This window comes from Manihot esculenta, chromosome 10, assembly GCF_001659605.2.
Source record: "Manihot esculenta cultivar AM560-2 chromosome 10, M.esculenta_v8, whole genome shotgun sequence".
In the NCBI taxonomy this organism is placed as follows: Eukaryota; Viridiplantae; Streptophyta; class Magnoliopsida; order Malpighiales; family Euphorbiaceae; genus Manihot; species Manihot esculenta.
Genome location: NC_035170.2, coordinates 22815117 through 22826860, shown reverse-complemented (window position 1 = coordinate 22826860; position 11744 = coordinate 22815117). Strand labels below are relative to the sequence as shown.

The window sequence follows — 11744 nt, the reverse complement described above, 5'->3', positions numbered from 1 at the left end:
AACTAATACTAATGGACCTTCATACTTAAGGAGAGCTTGAATGATACTTAAAAATAATAAAATATTTATGTAAGTCATTTAGCAAAAACGAAATTCTGTCGCTGATTCAGAGATACCGTCACAATGTCTATCCCTACAGTGGCGACATGCAAATTTCGATTGTAAAATGTTTGTGACAAGGGCAGCAAACATGGAATTAAATTCGTCTCAAATCTATTGTATAAGTTTTTTGTGACGGAATAAAACTCTTTAGTAATGGTATTATTTCGTCACAAACACTCAAATTTCTTATAGTGTGTGAGACACAAATTTTGTTTTAACAGATTTTACGATAGAATAAATTCTTTTAACTATATTTTCATTACAAAAGCTCAAATTTCTATAAAAGTGTGAGGGATATATAAATTTTGGTGTAATGTATTTTGAGATAGAATAAAACTCTTTAGTGTCGAAAATATTTCCATCACAGGAACTCAAATTTTTTTACTTGATTGATCACGATCTTTTTTAAATAATAAAAAAAGTGTGAGATACATCACTTTTATTTTAATTTCCACCGATGACGTTAATAATATTTTTCACATTATATTTTTTTGAGTATAAACCTGAAAAATAAAAAAAATATTAGTGTGTTAGTTTAGTAATCTCTTCTATGTTTAAATTACTATGTGTGAGAGTAAATTATGAAATTGACTATTAGAAAAAATAGCATATCTCATTATGGAGGTTGTGAAATTTTCTTATATAGTGCATAAGATAAAATTTATATATAATAGGCAATTCTAGATAAAATAAGATACAAAGTTCTAACTAAATAAAATAAAATATACATTTTATCATATAAGATAATATTCTGATATGAATAATATTTTATTGTGATTAAGATTTTAAATTATAAATTTAATATATTCTAATAGTGATATACATCAATAAAGTTAGTGAATTTCTATTGTTTTAGTTTTTGCATATAAAAATGGTTTCTAGAATGAAGTAACGAAGTTTTCTAAAATAAGCTTTATTTTATTATTTTACTTATTGCCTTATAAATTCTATTTACATTTTTATTATAATAAAAATTAACTAAATAAAATTTAAATGCAAAGAGGATTAAAAATTTTAATTTTAAATTAAATTAAATTAAATTAAATTAAAATTTAAATGAAAAATTAATTTAATTAATCAATTAAGTTATATTTTAAAATTTTTACATGATGCAACCAGTAGGAAAAAAGTTACATTTGGTTTAGATAGTTTTTTTTCAAAACACCAAAAGTTAATTTCAAACCCTTTTGGAGGGGAAACAGGAAAAAAAGAATAGAAAGAAATTTGATTTATCAAAATTATCTTTTTTGGGAAATAAGTAGAGGAAAGAAAAGAAGATAAATTGATAGAAATTTCTCAAATTCTTGCATTTAACCAAAACGTTTCTCTCTAAATTTGTAGGAGAAGGAAAGAAATGCGAATTAATTTTATGAAAATACTTAAATATCACCTTTTTTAAGATCTTGTTTGCTTTAAATACTTTATTTATTGGAATATTAACTTATTAAAAAAATAATTTAATTAGATTAAAAAAGCAAGTTACTTCTTTCTATATCAAAACTTTTTAAGTGGAAAACAATTGTCAATAAATTAATAGAAACTTAAAATTTCTTAATTGAATTATTTCAAAACAAACGATATTTCGGATGTAATAATCGTGTATTATATTTTTATTCAATACAGAAATTACATTTCTCCTCTATCTTTAAGAGCCTATTCAAACAAACAAAATGAAGTGAATTAAATTTCTATTTTTTGATTATATTAACAAAACATTGTTGATTATCAAGATTCTGCTCTTCATGGAAGGCCAGTGTCATGAGGCCTCCAAATGATGATCTGTTTCATCATAGATCTCCTCCTACATAATATAAAACTAAGGTCAGGATAATAGTAACCTATAAAAATTGTTTCCTCTTCTCTCTCAGTAAACCAAGTAATATATACAACAATCAGAAAATGTCATGGCATGTCTCATCTCCTTTTGCTTAATTCTGCACTTCAAGGAATTAAATCCAAAGTGAAGTGTAAATTTGGATTTAAATCAAATACCTTTTTGTGGAAAATTCGAAGCATATGAATAATAAAAACCAAAATAAAAATGAACACTAAAAAATAATAATATTAATTATGTTACTTGAAATTGGAATTCAACCTAGCAAAGTATTTTTGTGGGATACTCGCATCCTTGAATTTTTTTTTATTAGCTAAAAAGATATTATTAAATGTATAAATTTGAAATTCAATGTCTAATCCTAACTTTGAATCCAAATATATGAATATAAACACAACTTAAATGATTTGCCAGTTCCCTTCGATTCTTCCAATGATTTTCATCTATTTAGCCAGCATTTTTTTTTTTTATAAATCTTAAAGATTCTTCACTAAGAGCCTTCATTTCTTCCTAATCAAGGAGTAGTTTGATTGGTCTTGAAGTCTACTTATTCTAATATATTCATGAGATTACTCTCTTAAAGTAGACTCCAATCCATTAGAAATTATTCAAAAGATAACTTAATTAATACCTGTAAAAGCTCTTCAATCACATCTTCCATTGTTATAACACCGATAGCTCCCTCTTCAGGAATTTGAGGGAGTAGAATGCCATTTATATGCAAGATGTCTGAGTCCACGTCCTTTGTCCTCTTCTTGCTCCTTGATTCCTTAAGTGAATTGTTGACCCTGCTGGGACTGGGCGTGGGACAGCTCTTCCACCTCTGAAGCGGCCTTCTGTTCTTTGGAGTATTCTCTTGTGGAGACTTCTCGACATCAATATCAACTTTAACTTCTTCTATTGGATCTATTTTATATGGGATACAAAGGGAGCAAGAGAGAGTAGAAACTATCAAAATGATTTTCCTATCATAAAAAATGAGATGTTCACATGATAATTATATTCTGCTACAGATAAGCAGTTTTCAGATAACAAGGAACTATCAAAAAGTTGGCATTTACCACCAGCAGCATTGCTAGTTGGCTTCTCCTCTATTTTGTTGCACTGTTTTACAACAACAGCCATGTGGCTGTGACCTTTCTGAAACTCATGCAATAGATCATATAATGGCAAATTTTCTTCAACCCTATAATAGGAAATACATAAGTTAATGTTAAAATTAGCAGCAATGAATCTATCCAGAACAATTTAACTGCAATTTATACAGCAGTATAACAAATATGAATATAAGATACCTGGGGATCTTTCGTATTGTGACATTCTTTATGGGCGTTTCATCTTTTGGATAAATTGTCAATAAATTCTTGACCTAAAAGGAATGAAAAGAAAAACATATTTAACTGTTAAACATTATTAAAAAGAATAATAGAAAAAAAAGAGAGTAGAAATCAACTAAGAATATCTGGCAACATATTTGATACACGAGATCAAGTTCAAAGAGACGAAAGTGAAGGCAAAAGACAAAGGACGAATCAAGTGTCAAATGAGATCAATTAGCATACAATCCATAGCCTCATTGGCTATCCTTTCTAATGTAAGTTGGACTTTGCTTCCTTGTGCTTGGGCCTCTTTTTTACTTTGTCCTTTCTCCATTTATTTTGCTTCATTGATAAAACTAACGAAGTCTATTAACTTAAACCTTGGGAACAACATTATTGTTGTCCTTAAATCGCACCAGAAACCACAAGTGAAAAGAAAAAAAAAAGTGCAGTGCAAACAAATACTGCTGGAGTCTTTTTCTCATCTACCCTTCATTCATCTGGTAATATTTGGAAGGCTATGTTGAGAATTATCCCACAATGTATGTCTCAATGCAAAAAAAATTATGGATTATTCAAAAACTCCCTAATATTCAGAAACTCCTGATATAAATCAACCTATGTGATGGTCAATGAACAGCTTGTAGTCGTATATGTTTGCAGGTGTGACAAAAACACGATCATGCAAATTCTTTGAATTACTAAATTATTGGACACCCTCTATATGCCACACAAGCTAATCAAGTTCTAGAGACACCAGGTTTTCAGATTAATTACATTGCACAGAAACCAGTTTCCATGGAAAGTAGAGTAACTTAAAAAGTCATGAGAAAGATGGTACTTTTAACCTAAGAATGTTACTCTACTTAATCTAAGGAAGGTTTAATTATTCCTTCACTATATCATCTAAGACCCATGCACTGCACTTCATAAATATTTAACAGCTCAGTGAGAATATGTACTGAAGGCAAACAAATGAAAACTAAGCAGCCCTGTGATTTTAAATGTTAGTAATTTCTTGATCATTTTACTTACAGAAAACTAGATCATTCATCAAAAGCCAATTCACAATATTCCATAAAGGGGAGGGGGGAACCCCAAAAATGCTCAAGAAAGACCCCAGAATAAATGTTATTTCGTCTTCATTGAACATGTCACTAGTGCCAATTTACCAGAACAAGTCCAATTATATTTGCAGGTTGCTCATAATACACTGGCACTCTGCTATGCCCTTTCTCCAATACCAAATTCATCAAAGACCTGCACATAAGAGATATCCAATGCAGCAAATGAGGATGAATTTATACAAGTTTCTTTTCGGTTTAAGCTTTTCAGAATATCTTACTTGTCAAGTTTGGCATTAAAATCAATTGTAAAAGTTTCAGATATAGGTGTCATGGCATCACCAACTGTTTTCTCAGTGAGCTCAAGTGCTCCAGCTATAATTGTCGTTTCAGCATGGGTTAGTTCTCCACCTTTTCCTGCCTAATAAAGATCAATATTAGGATTATAAAGCCGATGGTAGATATTACTAAAGAGGAGGAAGTATAAGCAACAGAATTGCACTTAGTTGGACTTGTATCACAAAATCTACAACCAATTAATGGTGTCAAGAGAGCAATCAATTAGCAAGGAAAGAAAAATAGAAAGAGGAGGAAAGTGTAACAGAATAACTGTAACACCTACAAATAGAAAGAAACAGTTGAAAACAACAGCAGAATAGTGTTCAATATTGTAAAGTTAGAAACCTACCAACGCACCTCATTACCATGAAAATTTACGAGTGTTTTCAACTCAGCTCTGCGAAAAAGTGCTACATGTCCATGGCCCAGCATGTAGTCCAGAAGCTGGAACATCATATATTCACATGCAACGCTAAGTTATTTCACTAATATATGAGGATTAAACTAAAACCATTCTCAAACTGACATTATCACCTTGCTTATAGGATAAGCAAAGGGGAAGCAGATCCAGACAAGAACACGAACAAACGGAACCACTTTTGCTCCAATTGCCAAACCATGCCGAGAACACACAGATTGAGGTATAATCTGGACAGCCATGTAAAAAGCAATTAGCACATCCACATTATCATAATTCCCGTAAGACTTATCTTAATTATACAATTGAAATTTTAGGAGTTCAGGTATGCAACTCCAAGTCTCAAGGAGATTGTTTTCTTTCCAAAAAGACAACAGATTTCTTTTTTCTGTTTCCAGTCAACAGACTTAAATAGCATAAATAATTACATATGCAGCAATGAAGAACTTGACATTTAGTGGATCCTCATAATACTACCTCATTGGTTGAGAACATGTAATTAGTAACATGCAAGTGAATCACAAAAACAAGTCAGACCCACAAACACTAATTCCATGGTTCGTTCATCTGTATGTCTATCCATCTGTCTTGCCTTCATTAAATCAAGATAAGTGTAAAAACCTAAGTAAATTCCTCACCTCACCAAATAGGAGAATCAAGGTTACCGAAATTAGAATAGCACCCCAAGCTGTAATCAGACTATCAAGAAAAACTGGAAGGGCCTGACAAAAAGGAAAGTAAGATAAATTTTTTTCTACCATGTAATCAAAGCCCAAAGACATCTTCATTAATATCCCACCTCCATGGCAGCAGCATTGCAAATGAGCAGCGTGCAGAGCAACAAATGCTGATTTTTGACAATCGGCAATATCTTTGCTGTTATCACAAGAGACGAGTAATGTTATTCTGAGTGACCGAACTCTTGACATGTCAAATAAACATGCTAGTTAATTTCCATTGCTAATGCGTTGTTTGTTTTGAAGGAATTGAGGAGAAAAGGAAAGAAAATAAATTTAATTTTTTAAAATTCTCTTGTTTGGACAATCATTAAAAGAGAGAAAAGAAGAGAAATTGTATTTTTCTTTTTATCTTAAAATAAACCTAAAACACTCTCTTTTAATTTGGTGGGAAATGGAGAGAAATGGAGAGACTTTAATATTATTTGTGTGAAAACTCTTTAATTCCCTTTTAAGTCCTTAACAAATTTCAAAAATAGCACAAGATTCCAAGCGAGGACAAGTAAGATTATCAATGAGCTCCGAAGGAAGCAGGAACAGGAAAACACCAAAAATTAGCTTTTTATTGAAAGTTTCAGCATTTTGTTGCTGCTAATCAGCTCCAGTTATTTTGACAAGCATTTGAAGCAACATCAACGATCAAATCCAAGAATGGAAAATTATCACCTCAAATAGTATCAAACACATAGATCAACCTTCTAAATATCTTTTTTTTTTATTCATACCCTTCATTTTCGGGTCAATCAATTTCATTTCCTTAAGAGTACAAAATTCTTCCTCCAGTGTTTGATTTTCTGTTCATTTATCTCTTCTCTCCCTCTCTTTTGTACATATAATATATGAACGAGTGAAGATGTTGATTTAATATTCATGACAATGCCATGAGAGGCCCTCAAAAACAATAAGTAAACACTTTAAACCACATTTTCGCTTTAGCCGGTCCCACACGAATATAACCCCGGTATCGAAAGCTAAATTTCCAAATCTCCACTTTTTTTTTCCGTCGCACTTTCTAAGAATCCAAACAGAACATAGACGAGAGATAAAAGGTAACAATACAAGAGTACCTGCGTATTTGCGATCTTTCGGGGTCCCAGACTGCGCAATAACTTCAAGGTCAACAATACTCATAGACATAAGCCCCAGAGTAAGCCCAGACATCAATCCAGCGAACATCACCAGTAATACTATTACCACAATGTCTATAAAGAAATCCGTTCCACAGCACTCATACTCCACCGCCATTCAATATCTATCTCTTCTTCAAACCAAATGAAATCAGAAAAAAGAAAGAAAACAGGAAAACAACAGTTTCTTAATCGTTAGAGGAACAAAATATAGCTTAATCAGCTACATTTTTATCTAAAAGCACCCTCTCTAGAAGCAAAAGAAAAAAAAGTTCTAGTGATTCGAAACGGTTTCTTTCTCATCCAACGCAAAACAACAGAGAAATAGCTTGTTGCAGGTATCAAACTCCAGAGGTTCGTGACCGAGGAGAGGAACTGAGGAAGCGGAAACTATTCCTGAGCTACTAATAAATAGAGGAAGGCGAAAATATTTTCCGGCAAGAAGAGAGAGCAACGGAGAATTCAGCGGCAGTTATGAGAAAAGAAGAGAAGGACAGCAACAGATTTGAAATAATATGACGCGAGAGCGAGAAGCAGAGCGCGAGAATGAGGGAGAGAATGTGTGTGCTTTGACTATGTCTAATGGAAGTTGAACGTGACCATGAAGGGACCCTGTATGGCATGAGCTTTTGAGGTGTATATATAAATATATTCATAATAAATAATTTTTGTATTTTCTTTTTGCCAGAATAAGTTTTGTATTCAATAGTGCACACACACACATATGTATATATATAACATATATGCTCACTGCAGTGCTTAAAATCATTAAACTCTGTACATAATTTTTTTAAAGATGAATAATTTTATTTTTTAAATAAAATTTATAATATAATTATATGTATAATAAAATATTTAATTAAAATTGACATTAATATTATTAATAAAATTTTTATTAACTTTTTATTATTGAATTTTGCTATTTGCAAGAAAAATTTAAAATTTTTTATTATTTTATAATTTAATTCAAAATTATAAAAATTGATAAGATTATTTAAAATTATAAATTTTGTTTTAATTATATTTAAATTTAAAATTTAAATTGAGGAGAGTGTGTTTTATTAACGTGATAATATAAGGTAGATTATTTTATTATACTTATATATATCATGTAAATCAATGCTGTTAATATAAAAATTTTAAAATTTTTAATTATTTTATAATTTTATAATTTAATTCAAAATTTTATAAATTGATATAATTCAATTTAAAATTCTTAAATTTATCTCTAAATTTATAAAATTCTATTATTATACTTCATTTTTATTTGTTTGATACTATAAATTATAATAGAACTTCTTTTTATTATATATACTCTTAATATAATATCTCTTTTTGTATCTCTAAATATTGACTTATACTATTAACATGTAACATGATATTAATAGTATAATTATAAATAGTAAGATTATAATTTTTATTTTTTATCATATTAAAATAGTTTTCTATAATAAATTTAGTAAAATTTATTATAATTTACTTTTAATAAAGTATTCGAAGAATAAAAAATTAATAAATATGAGATTTATTATAATTTTTATTGAAAGTAGTGACAAATATAAAAAAATTAAAATTATGATTTTTTTCATATCATGCAAGACAGAAATGAAGATAAATAAATTTAGAAATTTGGAATTAAATTATATCAATTTTAAAATTTTAGATTAAATTACAAAATAACTAAAATTTTTAAATTTTTTTATCAATATCATTTATTTACATAACATATAAATTTATTTACATGACATATAAATATAATAAAATAATTTATAATATCTCGCCACTTTAGCAAAATACACCTCTCGATTCAAGTTTTAAGTTTGAATATAATTGTAATAAAATTTATAATTTTTTATAATTTTATCAATTTTAAAATTTTGAATTAAATTACATAACAATAAAAAATTTTAGATTTTTCATTATGAAAAATAATTTAAAGTATTTTTATTGATACTGCCGGAATGAAACTGTTCTGTGATTGGCTAATGAAAAAGAAAAGTGAGGTGGTCGGCACCTGGTTGAAACGAAGCTATGATGCGATTGGACAATCTGCGAGAAACAGAACGTGTGGTGGTTTGTGTCTACTACAGCTATTCTGACACTCAAGTCAGTAAACTGGAGAAAATGACGAATGTAATGTAATTGCTCGGAACTCAAGAGTAGTTGTGCAGGAATTGCATATTTTTATCTTTGTGATCATTAGTTTTTATACTGTAAGAAAATGGAGTTAATTATAGTATTTCCTGGAATTTGACAATAACGAGGCAACTCATTAATAAAGAATCTTATCGGCTAATTGATCAGATATTCCGTGATTATAGACGTAAATGGATTATGCAATGTTGTAGCCATTAATGATACATTCTTGTGGAACCTCACTCTGTAGTTAAAAGGGCGAGTCTTGATGAACTGAATTGAATTGAGGTCGACCTGAAGTGTCCAAGTCTTCTTTTTTGTTCGGTGAGATCGAATATCATTTTATTAGATTCTTACCACGTAACTCTATCTTTGTGTGACAACACATAATTTCTTTGGGTGATTATTGCGTAATATTATTTATTATAAACAATTATATTATAAATGATATTATTCATATAATATAATATAATATTAATATAAATCGATATAAAAATATATATTAGATTTGAGTCCCAATTGTAACGCCCCGAAAATCGGACCGCTACCGGCGCTAGGATCCGGGTCGACTTAAGGCCGCCAGGACCCGTAGCAAGCCTAACATATAACCTGTAAACCTGCTTAATCCCGTACATGATCAACAATACTCATAAACCTGTAAACATTCTCATATAACAACCAAGCTCAACCTGTACATAAACATAAACATAACATAAACCTCCACTGGAGCCCTCATCAAATGCTCCACTGGGGTATCTCATCATACATAAGCTTGGTTGAAACATAACCTCATATCTCATATCATAAAGACCATGTACATACAAGTGGGATTAACAAACTGTATTGGTCAAGCACAACTCTATTCTCCATATTCAAATTACATAACATAACTTTAAAACACTTTACATTACATCATAATACAATTGTCATGTCCACAATCTAACTATTACATAAACATAGCTTCCATACTCTGGCTAATCTCCTGATCTACCCTGTACCTGCACATCTGGGGTTAGGGGAGAGGGGTGAGCTATAAAGCCTAGTGAGCAGAATAGAGAAAAACATATATTAAAATATTTCATGCTTCCATGAAATGCAACACATCACAAACATATCACATAAGGATGGTACTGTCACCTTTAGTCCTCAACATAGTCCAATCGTGCCAGGGGCGTAGAATGGGCCTCACTGGTCTTTCTCTTTCATGCATAACATAACATAACATTCCAATATGCCAGGGGCGTAGAATGGGCCTCACTGGTCTTTCTCTTAACATAGTCCAGGGGCGTAGAATGGGCCTCACTGGCAATCCATACCGTATCCTCATCATATCGTATCATAGGAGGACTAGAGGATCATCCAATAGCCAATCCGCATCCACATCATATTATGCAATGCAACATATTCGTGATTACTAATGCAAACACCCTATAATATCACATGGCATATATGATGCATGAACATGCTCAAAAAGTTATATTTCATTTATTTAAAAACTTAAGGTTTATTCCACTCACCTCTGGCTGAAACTCTACTGACTCTGAAGCAGCTATCTCACTGCTGGGGTCCTCGGTTCCTCGGGTCCGAACCTACACAGGTGGACTCAAATGAGGGACCAAACATACATAAACATAACTCTAATAAACTCCCCAAAAACCCCCTAGAACATCATGAAAACATAACATAGAAATATGCATGAAATGGCTGAACAGGGCACTTTCGGCGGCACCTTCGGCGGCCGAAAGTCCTGGACAGATCCGAAAGTCAGGCACTTTCGGCAGCACCTTCGGCGGCCGAAAGTCCCAGACAGAGACGAAAGTCTCTTTTCGGGGGCAACTTCGGCAGTCGAATGCTGCCTCCACAAAGGGGGTTCGGCGGCCGAAAGTCACTTCGGCGGCCGAACCTGAGCTTCTCCCGAAGGGCAGAAACTCAGTTCCTCTATGCACATTTCGCCTCCCAAGCTCAAATCATGCAAAAACTAGTTCTAAAACATGCATACATATCATATATTACACCTAGGGGTCTCAAACTAGCATATACCCCAACTACAACACTTCAATCACACAAAAATCAACATACATTGTTCATCAAAGCATCAAAACCCATAAACTCATCAATAAGCCTAAACATGCATCTCTACCCATAAATCAACTTAAAGCTTGTTTAAAACACATAACAAGGGTGGATCCGAGCTTACCTCTTGAAGAAACGAGAGGAAAGACGATCCTAGCTTGGAGATGGAGAGATTGAGCTCTTTGAGCCTCCAAATACCCAAAACTTGCTCTTTACTCACAAATCTTCAAAACCGAAGTTAAAACCCGTGAAAACCATGAAAGATCTAAAGAAAACACTCAAGATCGAGGGAGAAGCGGCGGGGACTCACCTTGGCCGACAACGGGGGAGAAAAAGCTCGCCCGTGCGGACCTAAGGGACCCTTTTATAGTGGCTGGCCAGACCACGTTCGGTGGCCGAATGTGCCTCCGCATCCATGCAATGTTCGGCGGCCGAACATGAGGTTCGGCGGCCGAACCTGCACTTCCCTCACTCATGCTTTCGGGGGCCTAACGTGCCTCCAAAACGCATGCATGTTCGGCGGCCGAACCTGACTTTCGGCGGCTGAACCTGGGTTTTCCTCCAATGTTCTTTTCTTGTAAAACTCATGTAAAAC

At 32.1% G+C, this 11744-nt stretch overlaps 1 protein-coding gene across 1 annotated transcript; it reads right to left on the bottom strand.

Moving 5' to 3' along the window:
- Positions 1–1741: 1741 nt before the first annotated feature.
- Positions 1742–7527, bottom strand: LOC110624781 (DUF21 domain-containing protein At2g14520). The gene is made up of 11 exons (XM_021770099.2): positions 6881–7527; positions 5876–5952; positions 5715–5798; positions 5193–5306; positions 5016–5102; positions 4601–4740; positions 4428–4515; positions 3232–3305; positions 2998–3122; positions 2568–2842; positions 1742–1903 (listed from the first exon to the last, which is right to left on the bottom strand). Exons 1-11 carry the CDS (start codon positions 7056–7058, stop codon positions 1859–1861), a joined length of 1287 nt encoding a protein of 428 aa, XP_021625791.1. The 5' UTR covers positions 7059–7527; the 3' UTR covers positions 1742–1858.
- Positions 7528–11744: the final 4217 nt, after the last annotated feature.